Genomic DNA, 23,811 nt, shown 5'->3' with positions numbered 1-23,811 from the left:
GTATGAAGTATATGTGAGGACGAGGAGGACGATGAGAGATTTATTGGGAATAAATCTGCCTCCTGTGAGAAGTCCGTAGCTGACTTTGATCGGCCTATTTACACCAAAGTATTTATAACGTGGGTGATAAGGGTGTCACTTTGAGAGCTCAATATTTTCTCAGATGGTACGTGGGATAAAACATTGGTCTAAACCAGGCTTGTCCAAAGTCCGGCCCGCGGGCCATTCACGTCCCTCGATCAGATTTTGTACAGCTACGGTTTTATAATGTGTTGTTTATGGCCAGGGACAAAGTAGGACAGAAAATCAACCACTTTGCTCTTTGAAAACAGAGTCCAGGGTTTGCAACGCAGCCGCGAGAGACAGATACATGCATTCACCTCCTGACTCCAGATGTTAAAGACTGGCTAATATTTGGTTCCACTTCCATTCAAAAATGACATTTGTTAATAAAATGATTCTAAAACAGTGCACTTGTAAGTTAACTGTTACCAGATGATCAAATCTGGCCCCTGGTCTGTACTATCAAAAAATGCAGAAGTGGCAAAATTATAACAATAAACTATTATTAACCAGGAAGGCTTTAATGAAATCAAAAGTATTTTTGCCCTAGAGAGTGAGGCAGTCAGGACAGGCAGTGGCAGAAAGATAAGATATCAAATTATACACTATAAAACTTTCAGTGATAAAAAAAAAAGGGTGTGTGATTCTGTTCAAGCATACAGCCACATTCATGTGACTCACAGTGCTTCAGTGATCATTTAAAAACATTCAGACGATTCCGCTGTTTTTGTAAATTGTTCCACGCTAAAGTAACACAATACAAGATGAGGCAATTACATGAAGAAAACATGACAGTAAACCAAAGTATCCCACCAACATGTGATTTAAAAACACAGCTTGAACCAACAAGTGCACACTGAGTTATGGTTCATGAAAGGTATGCAAGTGTGACTTCAATTTCAGCTGTTTTAGGTTCAATTCATTCAGAAAGCTCCTTGTCTTATTATTAAAATAAATAAATGTGTGCCCTCTGTTTCTAGACAAAAGCCTACAACGCCATCTGGTGGCAAATGTAGGAATAGGTTTAATTATTACTCAGCGCCTACAGGACGTTTTCTACAATGTAAGAATCAAGATTCATAACTACAGTTCTCTTTAAAGTGCAAGTGTTTATCAGAGAAGATAGAAGCGGTGGTGTGTGCTGATAGCCTCAGCTGGCCAGATGTTAGAGAACCCTCTCCATGTGGTCAAAGTTAAAGCAGTGAGCGTTCACTCCAGACATTAGTGTCCTAACCTTTCCCTGCATCCCAGCATGGAACCTCTGCCTGCACACCTGCTCCCTGTCAAAGATAGCACATAATAGCTAAGTATCTCTGCTTAAATGTTCACACACACACACACACACACACACACACACACACACCTTGTGTGGGTCTGTCACAGGCCTGCTCCCGGTCTAACGCAGCTCTCCTCACTGCCTGACTGACCCATTCATCTCCTGTGGGGGCTGTAATGAGCTGACCCTCCCCGTTTGGACTGACCTGACAGAGAGAGATTACATGAAAGCCGCCATGGATTTTCTCGGTTGCCCCCTCCTTGCTCATCCCTCTTCCCTGATAGTGGTTAATTCAAAGCATATTAATGAGGAGCGATGGATAACACACTCTTCTTTTAATTACCTTCCATCGGAGATCGTCAGTGGAGGTCGGGCGACTCCCATCTAATGGGCCTTTTTGGTTTTGATTTGCGTTCAGGACAGTAAGAGTTCTTCACCTAATTTATTTTAGTCTGAATATAAAAACAATTCATTATTCATGGGTAAATCATGGCAGAAGAATATGCACAATACACTTTTATAAACAAGGTCTTGGTTCAACTTTGATTCCCTGAAAACCCCCGGAAAAATGTCTCGTTTGATTTGATGTTGCTTTTAAATTTATTTTGAACAATATGTATTGATTTCGTTGAGGCAACACTGGAGCATCATGTGAAGGGATATTTGATAGTATAACTACAGAGAGCACCATGGAATAATTCCAGCAAACACAATCAGAGAGAGAAAAAATCTTGAAGATTCAAAAAAGTGAAATCTAATCTGCTTAAATAAAAATATATTGGATGTTTGTATAATGCATTTGATGCAACAGGAATCAAATGGGTAATGTATTGTTATATACAATAGCTTAACTCACCTAAGACTGATTCTAAACACTGATAAATGTGACTCTGACCAACAAGACAGAGACAAACAGTGACGGAAATAATGAGGAGATACTGTTGATATGTTGTCTTAAATCTTATTTGTATAGTGCCAATTCAGGGCCACATGGTTGGTAGGGTTAGCAAGTAAGAAGACCCGGGTTTGAGACCAAGTCTTTGTGCATGTTCTCCCCGGGTTTTCTCCGGGTTGGATGGTTATTTGTCTCTATGTGTCCCTGTGATGGACTGGCGAACTGTCCAGTGTGTACCCTGCCTATCGCCCTATGTCAGCTGAGATGGGCACACCGCCCCCCCCCATCCCCGCCTGTGACCCTCATGTGGAGGATAAAGCAGTAGAAGATGGATGGATGGATCGTGCCAATTCATAACATACATTATCTCAAGGCACTTTACATGGTAAGGTCAAGACCTTAGGGTAGGTGAAGGAGAGATGGGCGAAAAGAATGAAAAGAAGAGAAGAAGTTGTAACAGGTGTAAATCAAGAATGAGGAAACAAACATGACATAATTTCAATGACAAGTCAAAAAAATTGAAAGGTCCAGGATCATCAAAAAAAAAAGATGATAGCACACCAGAGTTCCCATTAAAGACTTTACATGCCGGCGTTTTGTCTCAAGCTTAAACAAAGGCTTAGCCTCTTCCTCAGATTGACCCATGATCAACATGGGTCAATCTGGGTTATATATGTATTTCCTGTAGTCAATAATCTGAAGAAGAGTTTTTGGGCTCAAAACACCACTGAGGCGATTCAAATCTGATCTTCTGCTGTCAAACTTGGTTTGATTCTAATGTAATGAGTCAAGTATGATAGAGATAATGAATTAAGGACCACATCCTTCACAGTTTTGTTCAGCTCTGTCTGCTGTGTGGTCTCTACCTGCAACTAATATATAGCAACAAAAAAACACATCTCTGCCAGGTTTTCTAAGGCTGTCAGTCAATAAGGCTCTCAAAACCAGCCACAAACGGATCTTCTTGTTTTCCTCTCTCTCCAATGTTGGATGTGCGGGAACTATTTTTGAGTGGGGCCAACCTTGATGAAATCTTCAGTGCCACGGTCGATACTGATGTCAGAAAGCTCCAGAGTGATGACCTCACTTGGCTCATTGGCGATGATAAAAGCAGCACAGGCCAGCTGTGGCCGAGGTGTCACAAGAGTGGAGTAGCCATCACCCGCCAGCAGGTCCCAGCATCCTAATAAACACAGAAATACACATGGGAATTCTTCATTATGACAGAGAAAAGATTCACTCACATGTTTTTGTGTAGAGTTGATAGTTGGGACGTTTCTAGTTCCGGGCTTTAACCCTTAGTGCTCATGCAGCACAGATCTGTGCCACAGGCCTTGGTAAACTGCAGTGGGAATAATACACTACTCCTTATATGTGTTCATAGATGACATCTCCAGGCTTTGCAAAATGTGTTTTTTGCGTTGTCGAGTAAAAGTTATGATTAATTCTTTTTCAATTATTCAGTATCGAGTAGTAATAATTGTGCCTAAGCCACAAAATAGATATTTTTTCTTATTTTTGTTCAAAAAAACAAGCCACTCTACTGTATATTGCACATTCTTATCGCCTCTGTATATATGTTTTAATATAGTAATGGGAAAAAGCAGCCTAAATATTTTGTGTTCTAAGGGATAATGAGATACAAACATTGACATTGTTTTAATTAATGCTAATAATAATGTTTATCACTGGAAATTCTAGGCTATTCACTGCAGGGATAACACGAACACAATACATCAAAATTACAGTGAACATCGCAGGAAAAAATATCAATCTATCTAATATAAATCCTCTGATTCAGAATCCTGAATTAAACATGACAGAAATAAACATCAAGTTCCACGCCCACAACTATCTTTGCAAGTGGAGGCTCCTGTAAGGTGATTTTAGCCACTAAAGTGCAACCAGCATTTTATGGAAACTCAGGTTTTAAAGCTGGAGGAGCCAGGAGGTCACTGTGCAGTAGTAGTATGGAATGATCTGCATTTTCATTACTCTACACTTGATGTAAATGTATGTAAATTTGACAGTTTCTGACGTTCTCTGGTTTAAAGTTCCCTCACACTCGGCTGGGTGGGCCTTTGACACTCCGTAAATGTGTTCCTTCATCATTCAGCCTCCACTGTGGTCTGGCCAGTCTCTAGCCCAGCCTAATAAACATTGATTAGTCCACATAATCAATGCACTCAATGACAATGATTCAGTGCACTGCATGAATGTATTGACTGCAATCGGCGGCACTGTTTTTCATGCATTTTCTGCCTTTTATTAGTAAAGTTTTGATGGAACAATAATTGTGCAAACTCCCCCCAAACCAACAGACAACAGACATATTTCATTAAGTGATACCAAGATGAGATAAAATCAATACACCATCTGTGTAGAATAATATATATATATACATATATATATATTTATAAATTAATAAAAGAAAAATCTGAATAAGCACCAGAAGGTGGCAGTGTTTAGCTGCTGTAGGCTTTATAGCCTTTGGTTCCTTTCTCATCATGAACTGTTTAATATTTTGTATTTCAGCAGTAATACAATGCAAGTATGATGCAAAAACCCATTCAGAATTCAGTTAAAATCATAAATGCAGCACTATATCTATAACCGCAGGACTATATAGGAAAAACAAAACAAGTTAATACATCTGCATGTATGTATGGATGTATGGTGGGGTCTAACCTGTACATTTGTGAGGAAAGTTTTTGGGGAATACCGCAACTTATAAAGTTTCAACGGCACTGTAAAATAAAGCAAAATAAGAGCCATGTGATGTATCACCTTTCACTGTTAAACAGTTAAATTCAAAGAAAAGGCATGAAAGGAAAACCCCAGTGTGAGGCCTGTAACTTTTCTATTCCTCGTCTCCATGGCCATGCATGATCAGGTCAAGTAATGAATGTTGATAAAGTAGAAAAGCTGGTTTAATCAGGACGGATCACTGTGCAGAGGTGGAGAATGTCAGAGAGAGAGAGCAGGCACAGCTGCTTAGTGAGAAATCCAATATTGACTGTCGGGATAGATGTCCTGCATATTCTCTCATCTGTCCCAGGGGCTGTGGTATTATGCCTCTCACGTTAACACCCCTAATTGGATTAAAAATGGCTTGTTATTGGGAGAAAAATGACTGAGAAAACTATCATGATTATTGCCTCTCAACAATGTTGGCTCCCACAGCTCAAGAGGCAAAATAATTGTCACGGAAAATGTCAAAATCGGGCGATGCCGTCTCCTCTGGAACAAACAGTTGCTTTGATTGATTGTGTGTTAAGAGGAACCCAATGGGAGACAATGCTGTGTAACATTCGGTCCCTCATTCGTTGCTTTAGAGTGGTATTTTAGAGCCAGAAATGTCACATCAAAGTCCTCCAGCTGAGGCATTGATTTGCTGCTTTTTTTTTGTTTTAAACTTTCAAAAATTGTCTTTTAATCCACTAGTATTTGTGTATTTGTGTGTAAGAGAGAAATAGCGTTTGTGGCACTGTATATGCATAGGCACGGCTGTGTGAATGCATGCATGAACAGAAATGAAACAGAGAAATCCATCAGACGTCCAATGGGTTTTGGTTTGTATACCACCAGGAGCACCCATTAACAGAAAATAAATGCTTGACGCCATAAAACTGACAGTGTCTCATTCATACTGACACTGGCTAAATTACACATAAAAGCACTGATAACATCATCATTAAATATTGATTTTAAGGATGGTTGAAACAAAAACAAATCCAGGCACAGCCTGCAGATGAGGGGATTTGGACGAGAGTCAAAGCAGATTGAACAGAATCTTTTTTTCTTTTTTCTTTAAGGCAGCTACTGTGCATGACGAGAGAAAAAAAGATGGACAGAATAGGAGCAGAAGTAAAGTGGGGGGGGAGAGTATGAAACGGGAAGAGAGGGTGAAAAGTAGAGAGAGAGGGAAAGGGGTTGGGGAGGTTCGAAAGAGATTTAAGGCTGAGGCTCAGAGCAGATGTTATTGTTGATGATGATGGATGCAGGTTGTTGAGATGCAGAGTTGTTATCATGAGAGGCACTCGCTGCTGCCTCCTCACGGCACACTTTCCCCCCAGATGTCTGTGTGTGTGTGTGTGTCTGTCTGTGTCTGTGTGTGTGGGTGCAAAAGAGAGAGAGAGAGAAATGAGCAAGCCACAGATAAATACATATACATATAATTCTGATTTAATTTTAGTCCACCGGTATTGGTCGTATTGATACTTTTGATTTTATGTCAACTGAACAGCACAGTGGTTCATTGCATATACAACAGAATGTTGTTGGGTTTTTTTTTGTGAGGTCTTAGATGCTCCTGCTAATAATAAAATGAATACAATAAGGTTGGTTGTTTTGCTTTTCCTATGCAGCGTAAACTGAGTGCTGTGAGAAAATTGAACTAAATGCTGTGCCAGAATTGAATAAAGCCTCTCGAAACAAGACACAGCACAAAGGTGAGTCTTCAAATTAACTTTAAAACATTAATTTTAGAAAAGATAAGAAAAGAAGATCAGATTCTAGGAAGTGGCTGGCACAGATGTGGCTGATGGTCAACTATCTTTGTTGTTGTGGTTTTTTTACACTTACACTTATAAGCACCAAACACAACTACTTTGAAAGGCCTTAATTGGATTAATTAAGGCCTTTATATCTCACACAGGAGAGCAGTAACATTCTCTTGCATTAAACCGTGCATCACTGGGCTACCTTACATCCCTGCAATAATCCAGATTCACTGCACACTGGCTGCACCACACAAACACACACACACACACACACAAAGGCAGCAGGTGGTGTGTGTATGTGTGTGAGTGGGAGAGAGAGAGAGAGACAGAGAGAGAGAGGGAGAATGGGATATGTTGAGTGGTAACCTGCTCTACACTCTAACCAGATAAAAGGTGCAGGACAGAAACATGTCGGTAATTGATTGCTAATTAGTCCTTTTGTTGTCGTCCATTGTGTCCTGACAGAGCTTTGCCTGGGGCTGTCTATTCACACACACACACACTGGCCTCACAACGAGGGAATAAGCATAGCCAGTCCACAATGAGACAGACTGATGTGACGCTAGCAGGCAACAGAAAACTGCTTTACAAAACCCCCTGTGTGGCTGAACTCAGTGCAGAACACGTAACAGTGTAAATGTTGTATATTCTTGTATTCTTTGGCCTCACATGCGTCCTCACTCAGAAAAGCAAACATGCAGTTTTCACTCAATAATTCATGATGAGGCGACCCGTCCTAGTCCCCCCCAACCACCACCACCAAACTGTCCATCTGCACCCCCTCCTCCTCTTCACAGCTGTAGTCTGCTTTACAGTAGGAGTTGCAGCAGACTGTGTGCCAGTGCCACTGAATTGCTATGCCCACATCTCTCTCTCTCGCCCTCTCTCTCCCTCTCCCTCTCTCACTCTCTCTCATCAGTGCATGAGAAATTACCTAATGAGGAATGGGTCGCACATTTCCACAAACTCATTAACCCACGAGCGAGTGAGACTAATTGCAGCGTTTGGGTAATGTGATTTCACATCTGTTACTGCAGCCCAGGACACAGTATAGTCAGCACAAGCTGGATCTAGTGGGCAGAGCTCAGAGAGCTGGATTCACCAGGATCAACACAACACCTTCTCAGGCTGCTGCAGTCCATTTGGCTATATAGTGATTATACCGTTATGTCATGAAATTTATATATAATTGTTTCATACTGTATTTTGTTTCATTTTACTTCATTTTCATTGATTATATATAAAATTACTTCTATTTTTTTGTAATATTTGTGGTACTTTCTGTCTTGTAACTGTGTATCTCTTAATCTGGAATGAAGCAACTAGATATACTGTATATACACATGTGTGCGTGTGTGTGTAAGTACGTATATATACAACACAAATATACAGATATATAGATAGATAAATGACAGATACTGTAGATACAATTGTGTGGTCACACAGTTGCTTCACAATATTACAAAAATATTATAAATGAATATATCATATATAATAAATGAAAAGTAAATATGTGTGTGTGTGAATATATATGTATATTTATATATACACATATATAGATATATATCTATATATAGAGAGATATATATAGATATATATATAGATATAGATATAGATATATATATATGATAACTGCATTCCACAGCTTGAAGAATAATGTTTTGGTTTTTTTTAAATTATGTTTAAAAGCAACAACTCAAAACTTCAGGTTATTTCATTCAAGTTAATTGAGTATAACATAAGATTTTGCTCGCACACACACGCGCACACACACACACACACACACACACGGAAAAGGAATAAATGAATTTTTCAGGGTCTTGACTAAGGTTGGTATTTTCAATAATTCAGTAAATTACTGCAAACAAATTTATGTTAATAAAAAAGGTGGAACCAACTGTTTAATGTGGAAAAAAGTAATATACTTTTGTTAATTATGATTAATCCTTTGTTTAACCCTGCTGCATTGTTACCGAAACTCCAATTATAAGTTTACCGGCAATGGGACTGCTTATGGTAATGCCATATCTCATCAATTACTATCCCGTGACCGTAAATTGGCCTCAGCGCCGACAACGAGATGAGGTTAACACGCTGATTAATTTGAGCTGCTGTGATTTCAGGCTCAAGTTGACACTTATAATCTTTGACACAGACAGTGAGGTGAGGTCCGCACTCTTTCATCACGGAAAAACATTTTATTTACGTCTTTGGGAGCTGCGCGTGACTTTATTCACATTAGGCCGTATACCTTTCACTTCAAGATCGTTTGAGAGTTTTACGCAAACGAAGGGGAGTTGATAGACTTGTTGTCAAAAGAAAGAAAAACACATGATCAAGAGGTGAAAAGTCAAACTGCTCAATACTGTTTATTATCTTATTTTGCTGTGACGTGTATGTAATAAAGTAAACAATGTAGGCCCCCAATGATGAGCGCAATGATGAAAATATGTTAGTTTAGTGACAGTTAAGTTTCATAAATGGATTATTGATTTCATCGCAATGAGCACACACTTGCTGTTGCACACGTCTTATACAGGGATTGTATGAAATGATGATATATTTGCAAATAATAAGGAGGTGTAGCTCCTGTAAACGCCTGCTACTGAACTTTTGACTAATATTATGTGAGGCAGCTGTTTGCAACACTCTCATTACAGCACTGACATCTTTACCGCTGCTGTCTGCCTGCACCATGGAACCGTTCACCCTTCAAAAAAGACTCAACCCCGGCCACCGCACCAACTCCAATAAATAGCCTAAATAAATAAATCTTTAGGTCCCTGTGCAGAGCACCGACCGCACACGTTTACGCAAGAAAAACTGCATATTTTGACGACACAAGAAAACTCGGTATAGGTCATACCGACGATAGCACGACACTGTCCTCAGATAATGGAGACACGAATCATCCTTGTGTTGACATTCTTGAAAATTACCTTTATTCGTTTGTCATTTTTAAATTGGTACAAACCCCGTCAATGTGGTGCATTTCGATGAAAGATCAAACACTTAAGAAATGTGTCAAGTAATAGCACATACAATAAGTTAAAACATGTCACAAAAAAGACCAGCGGGTACATAGCAAGAATGTTTCATCTACACAAAACATCCTAAAACATAGTAGGCCTACTGAAAGATAAGTGTACTGTTGTATATATGTTTCCTCTTTAGATTTACGCTCCCGTCTCATGCAGACGAGTCGCCTCAAAAGTATCTCTGTTCAATCTGAGTGGGAACCATTTTCACCAGAAATGACCCAAGTGTTTAAGTCCACATGCACTGTGCATGCCCGAGACCCATAGGCCCACCTACAGTATGTGGTGCGTGTGTTGGTAGGCTGTTACAAAAATGTATACCAAATCTTATAAATAACCGTTTGACATAACACAACTTCACCTGAACACAATAACGTGTGCGTAAAGACACACTCAATGAAAACGCAAATACGACAATTGGTTGGCTCTCGGTAATTAGGGCCTATAGTCTAGAGATCAATACAATATTTATTATCAATAGCTGATAAAATCCTTTTTGAGTTAATAAGATAAATAACAAACTCAAGTCATTTTTTTCTTCCATTTGTCCGTCCCTCTTTTGTCATTATGTCTAGATGAAGTCACACACACACAGTCTCCATTTTCCTCACATTTAAGTCCCTTTTAGCTCGTTCGTTCTCTCGTGTTGATCTAAATGGCGGAAGCGGGGAATGAGCCACAGGGTGAGTGCTGGGATTGGGTCACTAAGTGAAACTCATGGACACTGTGTGCTCCAGCGCTTTGCGCCGCAGTGACGCGATGCTTGTCCCTCTCCACATGTCACTGTCCGGGGAACTACACAGCTGCGGGGAGCCCGATACGTTCGTGGGGCCAGAGAGAGAAGCCGACATTCCGGGGAAATGCGACTGGTAGAGGTGGGACTGCAGACCAGAGCCGTTGGATGACAGGCCGTTGGAGAGACCCATGGAATTTGGTGGCGGGCCTGGGCCCAGGCTGCACTGTGACAGAGACTGCGCCATGCTCGGCTGACGACCCAGAGCAGGCGGTAGCTGCAGCTGGGAGACACCCGGCATCCCCGTCGCCCAACGAGAGTCGTTGGCGTGGAAGGAGCACAGGCTGTTCTCCATGGCAGCCGCGGCAGAGAACTGGGGCAGGCCCGGTGTTGGGAGCAGCGTCCCCGGGGCGCGGAAAACATTGGTAGTCTTCTTCCTTTTCTTCCACTTGGCGCGTCTGTTCTGGAACCAAACCTGCGAGCAGCGAGATGAGATCGTGAATAATCAGGAAGATGATGATGATGACACGAGGAACATTAGTCTGCAGATGCAGGATTGTGAAAGTGGATGTGTAAGAAGCAGGTCTCCACAGTGATTTATCACAGTGACCAAAATAATCCACCATTACGCACGACTATCTCATAAAATCTGGCTCCATCTCGGAAAAAACATCAGAATATGTTGGGTCTGTATATTATTATTCCAACACAGATTGATATATAATGATTTATTCTGTACCATAGCAACAGTGGCTTTGGGCATCACACATTATCTTTCCGCAACGAGGCCTGGTCCGAGTCTGACTTCATAATCAATGATCACATAGTGACTGGACAATCTGAATTAACAGGAGATAAATGTCGACCTTCTTCATCTGCCCTATGGACCCGCATAAAATTAAACATTCACTGCAGCAGCAGAATAGAGAAGGCTTTGACGTATGTTCAAGAGCAATCAATGTACCAATCAACGACTCATTTATTTATTTATTTATTTACAATTGTATAACTTCGAGGAAAAACTTAAGAGGAATTCCGTTGCCATACGCTATTGTAAGTGTGTAAGGCGCTTTTATTTTGAAGGCGTTTGATAAAAATCACATCATGGTTTTTTGAGCAGAAATAATTATTAATAGATTATCTGAAGATTCTATAGTCTTAAATATAAACTAATATACGCGGAACATTTAAAATCCATCTATGCATTCAGGTGCACGAGGAGCACAAAACACAGCGAAAAAAGAAAATGCATTGGGCTTTATAAAGACTTCATCATCTTCGGGAGTGATTAATGCGCGCGCGAGGCCGTGAGTCGATGCCTCCGTATTAAAAGTGAAATCTCGCTCTCATTCCGCTCAGCCATCCGTGAAACGTCGCCCAAACCCATTACACTAGGGGGGAAAGAAAATGCAATTTCTCATTCCATTAAAAAACTACAATATATTCTTGAGTCCTATTAAGACGTCGCTGATAGAGCGTTTTAAAAATAGAGTCCGCGTGGAGGCACGCACGCACGAGGATCAAGTGAAGGCTCAGCTGCACCTGCACGGGCCACCATTAAATGTTTACCAACAGCAACCAGGAGCCGAGCTGCACTGAGCGGCTGTGGGGAACCTGCAGCACTGGATGCGGCAAAGAATTGATTATTAAGGTGACTAATGATTGCGCTGCTTTTATTGCTTTCAGTGGGATAATTTGCATGAATTTTACATCACTGCTTAATAACCCGTTTACTATTATAAATAAGACTGAAAATGGCTGATAATGTGTGTGGTTTGTATGGAGCCGATGATTGTTCGAAAAATAAGCATTATGCAGTCTAAAAAGTGTTTTGTTTATTTATGTTTTTAAAGTATGTGTGTTCTATTTCCCTCCCCTGATATAAAATGACTTATTATAGGATTTTAAATGGCACCACTTAAAAGTAAAACTGCAATTTGTAATGGCTCCGTACAAAAAGGAACAGAAAAAGGGTACAGTCACCACAGGTGACGTTATTCAATATCTGAAAAATTAAATAGACATAATAATATACACATTTATATGTTCAGTTAACTTCATTTGCATCCCGTTCTTGTTTGCCGTGAAAAAAGACGAGAAACGTTTCAGCACCTTGGACAGAGACCATGTAAAGGTTAGGTCAACAACAGTGTCTTCAACTTTAAATCTATTTTACTATAAAGCTAAACTTCAACTTATCTTTATTATATTATTGTAATGTATTTATTGTTTATCTTGAGGTACATTTTTATTTCTGATGTTTGTATTATAGCATTAGGCCAACTGAGGTTGTATTTTTTCTTTTTTAAATGTACTAAAGAAATAAATGTAACAGTTTATTTAAACAGCATTGCAGGGTTTTTTATATTTTCGGTTATATTATCTGGTACTTGAATGTGACAATACAACGGATATACTCAGAGTTTGTTTCAAGAAATACATACAATGTATATACTTCGAAATTGTAAATATCTGCAAGTGATAATATAGCAAGATTTCGTACTTGAAATAACAAATAACTGAAACGCACAGACAGAAAACTGATCCTGCATCGTCCTCTGACGTAATTTCAGCCAATTTGTCTCACTGCCCTCTATTTGGACACTTATTCGTGCTGGATAAAGATCGAATGTGGACCCAAAACCAACTATCTGCCATGTCAGTATTTGCGGCTTGTAAATACCTGAACTCTGGACTCCGTGAGGCCGATCCTCAGCGCGAGTTCCTCTCTCATGAAGATGTCGGGGTAGTGGGTTTTGGCGAAGCTGCGTTCCAGCTCGTTGAGCTGTGCCGGAGTAAAGCGTGTCCGGTGCCGCTTCTGTTTCTGCTGACTGGCGGACTGACTGGAGCTCTGTTGCGGCTGCTGCTGCTGCTGCTTCTCCTGCTCCTTCCCGTTAACTGACATGACGGCAGAGTTGGAGCCCACAGTGGCGATGTCTTCTCCCGGCAACATAGTGGTTCCCTCCACTGAGTCTGAACCAGGGGCCATGTCTCCCGGATGCCCCTGGTCCGACACGCCGCCTCCCAGTCTGCACTTAAGAGCCTCTCGGTGTCCGAGTAACTCTGCAGCATCCTTCATCCCTGAGAGGAAGAGGAGAGGCGTTCAGTGGATGAATACACGACAGAGCTGTATTAAATAAGTCTAGCTTCCTTATGAAAAATAATGTAGATTATCAATACAAATAAATACACACATAAAAGTAACCTGAGCCCTGAGAATTTCATGCATAATTGTGCTGATAAATTACATGAAAACATTCGCAGAGACAAACGACAAAGCCATTTAACACAATTAACTACACAGCCTATCTATCACTTCAAAAGATTAAATAAGAAGTTGGAAATCTTACATTGGAGTTTAGGGCCGGGGTTTACAGATGATAACTCACCGAGCCGAGCATCCAGGAGGTCGGCGTGAGAGAGCATGGCGTACCGCTCCAGGGTGAAATGCGCTCCAAAAAAATCCTACAACTTTGGGGCAATTTCAAAAGTATATATCGTCTAAATGAACGAAAATTCAGTTTGTGGTTAAAAAGGGAGGTCCCTTGCATTATAATGTCCTTTAGAGCGACGGGGAGGCGCTTATTAGCTGAAAGAACCCGTGCGCTTCCTCAAATCAGAGCCAATCACAGCGAGAGCTTGGAAATGTCAACGACGTGACTCCCCCCTCTCCCTCCCTCCCTCCTTTCTTTTTTTTTTCATTAAACACACATACGCTCGCACACACGCGCGCGCACATACCAAAAACGTGCACGAAACCCTACAATTCAATTCTATCCACTGTTGCCGTTGCTTCCTCTGATTTATTAGCTTTTCATGCTCAAATTATTCCACGTTAAACGTCTTAATGTGTTTGTTTAATCTCATATAGAGCCCGTGCCATGACAGGACTCCTGTTCGTAGACACACATACGTGTAAAATATTGGAGTGAGCTCATGCGAAGGCTTGTTTTGAGGAAGGAGATTGGGCCTTTACAGTTGTTGCAACCAGAAGGACATTACCACTGAATAATTGCACGTTCAAATGTCTATGTTGAAATCAATTTAACTATAATATGTGGTTCTGCTTCAGGTCAGAAATGGGGGAATGATCTCCCAAATTACAAAGAAGTTGTTTTCAGTGTATTACTCATTGTTTTGCTGGTGTTTGTTTTTTAATTAAAAAATGAATTTTGCGTTTGGGAAGAAACCCTAATTGAATGGATTTGGGGTGACACAGTATGGATTTTGAAACCTCACCCTCACCTCCCACGGCCTTGGATCACAGACAGCACGAATATCGCTCCCGTGGCAGGTGATTTGTGGAAACAAATCGAGGAAATAAATAAATAAACGAATATAGATGGATTTAAGCTCTGTTACTGATCGGCCGCTTTAACTCCCATCGACTTTTCATCAACACCGGCGCAATTAAAGCTATTTAGGCCCTATTTGGCTCAAACAAAATCAGACGTGGTGGATCCTAAACGATCGTGCCCGCTTTAGCAGTGGTCTATAAGTAGGTCTATTATACAATTAACGGGACAGCCATTGATCTGCGCTCGACTCTCACTTCTCCAGACAGTCGTGGTTAGAGCGCGGCTCTTGGCAGATGTCAGGGTGAGTCTGCTGAATAGACCACCGCCTGGGACTAAATAGGTTTCTTTGCAGCCGCACAAAGGAGGCGTCCGAGCGAGGACTCCTCTCTCTCTCTCTCTCTCCTGCTGCACCACACGGACGCAGCTCATCTTTTATGCTCCTTAACCGCAATCTGCCGGGGCACAGGGAAGCAGCCTATAATGTGGCACAGCATGGGAACTTAAGGAAATGGACTGGCGCATGTGGCCAGGTGCAGAAGTTTCAGGATAAGCAATCAGCAGCAACTACAGCAACTAAGGCAGCAGCGGCAGCAGAGCCTCGATTTATTTGATTCACATGTGTCGACAAGGAGGGAGAGAATGGAGCGTCAGTGCTGAGCGTTGTGAGGCCAAACCATGTGATGATGAAGGGCTTGAGTCATGCCGAACACACGGTGTTTGCTCTGGAAGTAGTTTGATTTCCAACTGTGTACGCACAAACGCATGGTTGGAAAGGTTTCAATTTTGAAACTGTATTAATACATTATGAATGATTCATATTATCTTTTTTAAAAAAGGAAATTAAATTTAAATAACATTTTAATTTCAATGCAGGATTGTTTTCATGCATTTTTGAGAAATACTGCATGAATTCAATTAAAAGTGTTACAATTAGGCAATTATGATTATTATCATGATGATCATTATGATGATCATTATTATTATTATCAGAAAATGTGTTCTGCGAGTTTATCATTTCTTCACTTTTGTTTATGACAACATTTTGTTTATGAACAACAACAATGATCCTTTTTTGGAAATAGCTGTATGCCTTTCCCTTTAAAGCAAAAAAAAGACGTCTAATTGTAATTTATTATTTAGGTACTAAATATGCATGAAATAAAAATCAAAAGGTCGTAGTTCCTTGAGTCTACTTATATTTAAAGACTTTCGTGATAAATATTGCATTGAAAACAGTCCAGCTGTCCGATCCACGGGCTATAACTTATTGCTATAATAAGAGAAACCTCCTTGAAATGGGTCTGTATCTCACTCAGCCTCCCTAACTGGACCACATCAATCTTCCCCAGTAAAAAACACACTCACACGCGATCCACGCGGGTTAATGCGGCGCATCTGAGTGCGGAACGGCTGTTTACACGCGAGGAGACACTTTTAATGGAAGCGCACCAAAAACAAATGCAATTTTGTAGAGCAATTTCAAAGATCAAGAATTCCGTGTCCACCCTCTCCGCGCTTTTTTAGCAATCAAACTGCGTTAAATCCATTGTTCATATGTTTCTCTACAGAGGAGGTAGACTAACACAAAAAAAGCAGATGCACTATTTGAGATTCTTTACACCACCCGCACTGTATGAAGGAGCAAGAGGAGGAGAACTGGCTTTATATTATGTTCTGGCCTGTTTCTGCATTCACCCAGTTATAGAAATCTGAAAGGAAAAAAAAAATCGATTTTCCATTTGCTCCCTAACGCTGTAGTTTTGTGCGGGTGATTTGATGACAGTCGTAGGAATAATTGGAGCGGACCAATAACAGCTTTGCATCCGAGCCAGAGAGATGCAGAGAGACGCGAGAGTGGAGAGCCACAGACAGGCAAACCCATTAGAGGCTTCCCTCTACGGCCACCCAACCTGGCTGCAACCTTCCTGCGCATCTCATGCCCCAATTAGGCCTCCTGCCCTCCGCCTGCTCTCCGTCACTGCGTGATCTGGTGCACAGAGAGGTAATCAGGGCTTCAAATAAAATAATCAGCAAAGAGGAGCGATTTCCTTAATGAGGAAGACGAGGCGTCGGTCACGGACACGGTGGTGAGGTGGCGGCGTGAGTGCGCGCGTGGTGGACTTCTACCTCTCTCCCTCTCTCTTTGTGTGTGTGTGTGTGTGTGTGTGTGTGTTGTCGGGGTTATTAAACGCAACAATGAAAAGGTCACAATAGGCATCACCGGTACTTTGTTTCCGCAGCTTTTAAAAACGTCTATTAATTGCTAAATGTTGGCCCCTAGCGTCTGTCAAAACGGTGGGATATCTAAACATCATCAAGGCAAAGTACCTTCACACACAGCATCACCTTCTATTCTGTATTGGGTGGCACCAACAAGAGGTTTTTTTCCTGCTGAATTCATGAACTACTTATAAAAAAGCTACAACCCATATATATAAATGTACATGTAAATATACACATATAGACATATATATATAGACCTGCATGTGGAACTCAAAATACTCATCACTATTTTAAAGCCATCAACTTGAAGGTTCCATTGAAAATGATGTCATCAGGATCATCATTCAACTCAAATGATCTGCATTGACAAAGTCAATCAAATCAAATAGCTGTACAAAATAAACAAATAAAATAAAGGCTATGGAATTTCTTACACAGAATCACAACAGTCAACACGTGTGCCCATATATGTACTGTATATACTTAGATGTATACAGTGCATTGTGATTATATAAATCATTTATTGAAACCAAACTGCCACTATAGTTTAATCTAAAGGATTTCTAGATGTTCACAAGTTTCTGGGTCCACATATTGTCTCCTACTGCCACCGGCACAACAACCAACTATAACCACTGGCTGGTGGGTTCCACTCACTCACCACTGTCACGCTGCAAATCCACTTACCCAAACTACACCAATACATCACCGTACACCTACACCAAAAATATGCAGCCATATTAATGATACAACGTTGACAAAGGGCGTATACAAGCATATACATCATAATGTATACTGTATAGTGTCTGGTCTACAACATAGATTTACACTTAAAGGACCAGTATGTCGGATTTAATAGCATTAACTGGCAAAGTTGTATATGGCAACTAACTGATCACGTTCTGCCTCATGCTCCCCATCTGTCTATGGGAAACTGCAGTGGCATCATGTAGCATGAAAAAGCCGCTCTATACAGCCAGTGTATACGGCACTTATGAGATAACAAGCAGTTTTTAATATTCAGGTCATTGAAAACATTGTATCATAGATATTTGAAGGATGTTATTGTGTATTCTTGTTTTCATTTTTTTTTGTATACCTTATACTATACTTGCACAACAATGGTGTTTTATTTTATTCTTGTTTTATCTTGTTTGTTTGGCTGCTGCAACATGTAAATATACCCAGTGTGGGATCAATAAAGTTTAATCTCATCTAATCTATTAAATTTCTGTTGATAGATCCTTCCTAAATTCAAACACGGTCTTTAAGATTTAATTCATTCATCCATCTACTGCCGCTTTATCCTCCACATGAGGGCCGTGGAGGGCGCTGGTGCCAATCCCAGCTGACATAGGGTGAAAGGTGGGGTACACCCTGGGCATGTCGCCAGTCCAATACAGGGACACAGAGACAGACAAACATTTACTCTTACACCTACGGTCAATTTAGAGTGTCCAATTTGCCTAATCACCAAATTGGCATGTTTTTGGACTGTAAAAATGTCTTTGCTGAAATTATAATGTTTTTTAATATTGTTCCTTACTGTCCAGGTATATGGTTCACTGTTTTTATCCCAATGTGCTTTTGCGCTCAAACTGCATCTAATTTTGTTAATTCAGTAGTGACTGTAACGTTGATTCTGATACAGTGTGATCTGAAAATCAGTGAACTGCTGAAAATCTTTTTTTTTCTTCCGCAGAAGCATGGTGATCAATTTGAAATCAAAGCTGTTTTCTTCTCGTTCTGAGAATATACCCCGGAAACAACAGGGTTAGAGGCCAACAGCATTACAAATCTGCTTTCAAATCTATTTTGACAGTTTATTGACTGAGAGTATCTGCTGACGGTTGCAGTGCAATTGTGATGAAAAAAAAGAAAAAGAAAAGAAGAAGAAGAAGCTTGATTTCACTTGATCATGAGCTCTGTATGTTTCCATTTGTTTTCTCTGTGCTGGCAGCAGTGTGAAGCATCATTGTTTGAATGTGCTTTTCCCCCCCATTTATTTGACCTCTGTTGATGCAGTGCCAGTCACAAGCTGTGCTTGACCTGTGATGATGTCATCAAAGTGTTTCAACAGCACAAGCAGAACTAGGCAGGGTGTTTGTTTGTTTTTTAACCTCATCCTATCTTTGATAAATCACATTTCAAGCAGCAGCAAAAATATTTAACCAACAACATATTTTCTATTCATTTATTATTATCTAATGTAGCAGCCTGACCTCAGTCATTGAGGTTTCTGCCTGCAGATCTAACTCTTCTCCTCCCAGACACCTTGACTTCCCCTCCAGTTCTGCTCCAGCTATTAGAATATGTTCTTTCTTAAGTCTGGTCATTAGTTAGGTCCATTACTGTGAGTCCATCATTAGGGAGCTGTAATGCATCATTGAAGGTAATGAGTGTCTTACATTACTGGCGCCAGCGAGCCATCGACACACTGAATGAAACCCTCACTTTTTTTTTTTTAAACTACCACCTGCAAACACCTCTGGTTTTCACTGATGTTAGCACAGAAGCTGTCAGAGCAAGGTGATGGGATGGTGACATATTAAACAGTAACCAGTGGTCAAACATAACATTTGAAATGCTATGAATACTTATTCTTTACATAACAATAACACCAGAGGACTGTGATTGAATGAAATATCACCATTGCAGGTGGTAAGAATACATTTTGTCCACTCATCCACGTGCATTTACCTCCTACACACACTTGTGTTCCTAAATTACCAAATAAAGAGGAGGACTTGGGTCAGTAGTGTTTCTGAGTAGCTTCAAATTAGAAACATGTGCCAGTAATTATCAAACTGCAGCAAAGCCACATCATGCAATTTTATGCCTCAGCAAATTAAAGAATAAATGGGATTAGTCTCTATGACCTTGCTCACTCTTGGTGAACCTTATACTTCACTGAGATTTAAACAGATATATGCACACATACACACACACACACACAAACACACACACAGGTGGGCCAACATAAAGCCTGTAAGAGGGATAAATAAAGAAATGTACACATAACACGTCCTAAAATATTAGCTCTGGCTCTGGCTTCTGTGATAAAGATCTGAAAGCAGAACACCCATAAAATGAAACAGGATGCTGCACACACCGTTTTGTACAGCTGTCTTAATGAGGACTAGGGGTGGGAAGCACAGGGTACCTCAGGACACGATATGATACACGATACATGGTCCATGATATTAATATATCAACAATAATATCATGATACAGATAATCAATCTATCGCAAGACAATCATAAAGCGATATATCACGATATCTGTCTAACTGAAGAAAACTAAACACCCGTGAAAACGTAAAAGGGCAAGATTTCTCTATTAATTCACAACATCGAGACAGAAGTGCATAAAGTCCATGTATTGAACATGGATGGGGCATCTCTTAACGTAGCTATCTCCACCATTATTTCTAAGTAGTGACGCCCCGTGAGTGAAACTGGCAGGGACTGTTTACTTTAGAGCGCCTTCATTTGTTCATTAAAATATCGATATTTCCGCCAGCGACGAGGAAGGACGACGGTATATCACCAAACCGATATTTTGACCCACCCCTTAGAGGACACTGATAGACCTGATACATTGTCCCTTACCCTAACATTAACTATCACCACTAACTAGATCCCTTAACCTAACCTAAACCTAATGTAAACCTTCAACCCTAAAAGCAGGTCTTAATCCATAAACAGACCTTTAAAGGTGTCCTCGCTTCCTATAAGTCAAAATTTTCCTTACAATGAGACACATGTGGACACTCATAGATATAATGCATTCCCTAGTCACTTACCCTAATATTAACCATCACAACTAAATGCCTGACCCTAACTCAATTATAATCCTAACTGTAAAACCAGGTCTTAATCCTCAAGAAGCCCATTAAAGCTGTGTGGACCCGCCAAAATGTCCTCACAAGGTCAAAATGTCTTCACAGAGATAGGTTTGCTTGACAATTGGTCCGCTCAGCCTACCAAAGATACACACACAAACCAATAACTATAACCAATAGCTGACCTTAACTTTAAATATACAACAATTAACACCTCTAATTTGACCCACATTAAAACTATAAGGATGAGCCAATACGATGACGATGAGTATGATCAGTGTAATCCAACACAATCTGTTATCCTAAATAATAATAATAATAATAATAATAATAATAATAATAAAACAAATGAATATGTAAATGCTTAAACCTCTCTATACAACATGATGTTGTCTGTTAGTTGTCAGCACGTCATGTGACCAGGAGGTGAGTGAGGGCTGCAAATGTCTGCCATCCAGTTTGAGCATGACGCTTTTGAAATGGATGGTGATGGCAGGTAACAGGTAAATAATGTATCAAGACACAATAATGTATCAAGTCTTTTTGACAGCTACAGTACGTTAAAAGAGAGTTAAAGACTGGACTAATATCAGTGAGTAGAAATGCAATTCTGTGATGTCAGTAAAAAAAAACAAGCCATTACAAATTAGGACAAGGTTTTGGTCCCTATTTGGTTTGGAGAGAGAGAGGGAGAGAGAGAGAGAGAGAGAGAGGTGTTGTCTGTATGTGTTTCTGCTTTCGCTGACCATCACATCTCGCAGCCTCCTCGTGTTTCCAGTGCGTTGTACTCACCCAGCCCAGTTCAGCTCGTCTCTCACTTCACAAATCCCACACTTTCCCATCCATCCGTTCTCTTTATCACCCTCTCCTCGTCTCCTCCCTCTCTCTCTCACTCTCTCCTCTCCGCCACATCTCTGCTGCTCCTCTGTTAAACACGGCGGCACTACCCCTCCCAAGATTAATTGATCATCAATTTAGCTCTAATTTGGACCAAGTCAGCTGGTAAATGGGGCAGTTTTCCCTGATTGTTAGTGAAATGTGTGCAAGTACATTGATAAATTTTGATTATTTATCAATTACACCCAAATGAACTAAATCTATTGAATAAATTCCAGCCTGATTGCCATAATAGAGTTTGAAAATATGGCTATTGATAATGATTCCGACTAATAGTCTTTTCCGGCCGTGGTTGCCGGCTTGTCGGAATGACAACACAAAACTCATTTTTCACACAATCAGCTGAGTGAGTGTGAGGCCGATCTTTCATTAATCAGTCACATTACGGAGCTGATACGCCGTAATACGCAACGCTTTCCTCACAAAGACTCAAACACTTTGTCATATTTTATGTCAATTACCAGTCATTTCGTTGTGTTCCATCAAGACATCTTGTAATAGTTAACATATGCTAAGGTAAAGCTCCTCTGTCCCGCCCTGTGGGAGCTCCCTCCACTGGAGGATGCCGTCTCTGTGTTTAGGGGGAGACAAGCGCTGATGATGAAATGGCTCCTGTTCTTAATTTCTTATTTTCCTGCAGCGGAGGCACTTATGGGAAGGGTGGAGCACGGGCTTTTTTAAATGGACCTGCCAACGTGTTTTCCCAAAGTTAATGGAAAAGCAGCTTGCTGGAAAATAGGAGAGGGAAAATTGGAAATTAGGTTCTGAGGCTTTCACACACAATAATAAGGGATAAGTGTGAGCCACGGGCTTGTTTCCACACAAACATACAAATTAGTGCCGTCATTTTTCTCACAGCTTTTGCACGACAGTGATCACCTGAAGGTGATCCTTTAGTGCCTCTGGTAACAGCAACAACACGGTAATATGAAGGTAATATCATGGTAATTCTAGTGTTCTTTTCTTTTTTATCTTATTGTATTGTTATTACGCTTCTTATCAACTGGCACTACTGTCAATAAAGTTGTTTTAATTTGAACTGATTTTAATTGAATTTTAGCCCTTTACTAAGCAATAACAGAGGACAAAATCACTACCACTAATTAGAGTGTGTACAAAAAGTACTCATTCTAATTCTACAGTGATTGTAGGCTAATATAATCCTGATCCTAAAGTAATATCCAGGTTATGGCTTTGTAATTAAAATAACTAGAGGTTACAATAATTGTAATACCTTCACATGATTTTTTTTTTGTGAATCATCATCATAATTGATAAGTTGGATATCATCCTTCCATATGTCCCATACAGTTTCCAAACTAAATTACTACATAGTAAGATGTTAAAACCAGAATATTAATTCCTATTACAAATGATGACCCTAATAAATTATTGCAATTTTCTTACTGTAATATACATTTATTAGAAAAGTCAGATGACACATTAAAACTAAAGTAACACAATTATTGAAGACGAGCAAAACCCTATACAAAGGTGATTGGCTCTTAAACGCGCCTTATACTGTATGTGTCCTCTCCACTGTGCCTGCAGGCACAGAGGAGGGAGCTAAAATAACCGCAATATCAGCCTTCTCTTTTAATCAACGATATGAGGCCCTCTGCACCAATCATGGCCGCTGGAAGCAACTTAATGATCAGCATTTAGACTGGGCAGGTAAACCACCACGCCACGGAGCCAACACGGGGGCCAACTGCAGGTGAATTAACCCGGTCCAGATCTAATATGCTGGTGTCAGCTCTGGTTAGTGCGTGGCTAAGTGCGGCCTGTATTGGCAGTGGCATAGCATCCAACATTGTCTCTCTCATATGCCAGCAGGCAGGTATCTATAATCGATGGCCACTTTCAATTGGACAGGCTGTCTGTTAGTGGGCAGCGGAGGTTGCGCAGGGGGAGCAACACTGCACTCACCACGTGGTTGTTGTCGATAAGTAGGTTAGAAACGTTTCAAATCAAGTCAAGGACCCCAACAATGCATCAATCTTTTGTTACATAATAAGCATTGATGAACACATTAATGTGTC

The 23,811-nt window shown here is 40.5% G+C and overlaps 2 protein-coding genes across 5 annotated transcripts in view; both read right to left on the bottom strand.

The window, feature by feature from the left end:
- The window catches only part of LOC122769145 (corticotropin-releasing factor-binding protein-like), a 74,886-nt gene that overhangs the window by 8,680 nt on the left and 42,395 nt on the right, over nucleotides 1-23,811 (bottom strand). Inside the window, exons 1-2 of one of the 3 annotated variants that reach the window (XM_044025461.1) lie at nucleotides 1,683-1,939; nucleotides 1,427-1,544 (exon numbers count right to left, since the gene is read on the bottom strand). Coding sequence is in view for 2 of the 3 variants with exons in the window: in XM_044025458.1 (XP_043881393.1) it covers nucleotides 3,257-3,417 (161 nt within the window). In the remaining variant the exon portion in view is untranslated. Of the gene's footprint in view, nucleotides 1-1,297; nucleotides 1,325-1,426; nucleotides 1,545-1,682; nucleotides 1,940-3,256; nucleotides 3,418-23,811 lie in introns of those variants that run through there. The other 2 variants (XM_044025458.1, XM_044025460.1) reach the window with 2 other exon arrangements.
- On the bottom strand, nucleotides 9,651-14,065 carry LOC122769147 (homeobox protein orthopedia B-like). Of its 2 annotated transcripts, none has more exons than XM_044025466.1 (3): nucleotides 13,897-14,065; nucleotides 13,191-13,588; nucleotides 9,651-10,982 (listed from the first exon to the last, which is right to left on the bottom strand). In XM_044025466.1, exons 1-3 carry the CDS (start codon nucleotides 13,931-13,933, stop codon nucleotides 10,479-10,481), a joined length of 939 nt encoding a protein of 312 aa, XP_043881401.1. In that variant the 5' UTR covers nucleotides 13,934-14,065; the 3' UTR covers nucleotides 9,651-10,478. The 2 variants fall into 2 exon arrangements, with proteins under 2 accessions (XP_043881401.1, XP_043881400.1); XM_044025465.1 differs by having other exon boundaries at nucleotides 13,858-14,060.

This window comes from Solea senegalensis, linkage group LG5 (genome assembly GCF_019176455.1).
Source record: "Solea senegalensis isolate Sse05_10M linkage group LG5, IFAPA_SoseM_1, whole genome shotgun sequence".
Taxonomy (NCBI): Eukaryota; Metazoa; Chordata; class Actinopteri; order Pleuronectiformes; family Soleidae; genus Solea; species Solea senegalensis.
Note: the sequence above shows the minus strand (reverse complement) of the source record. Positions and strands in the feature narration are given on the sequence as shown.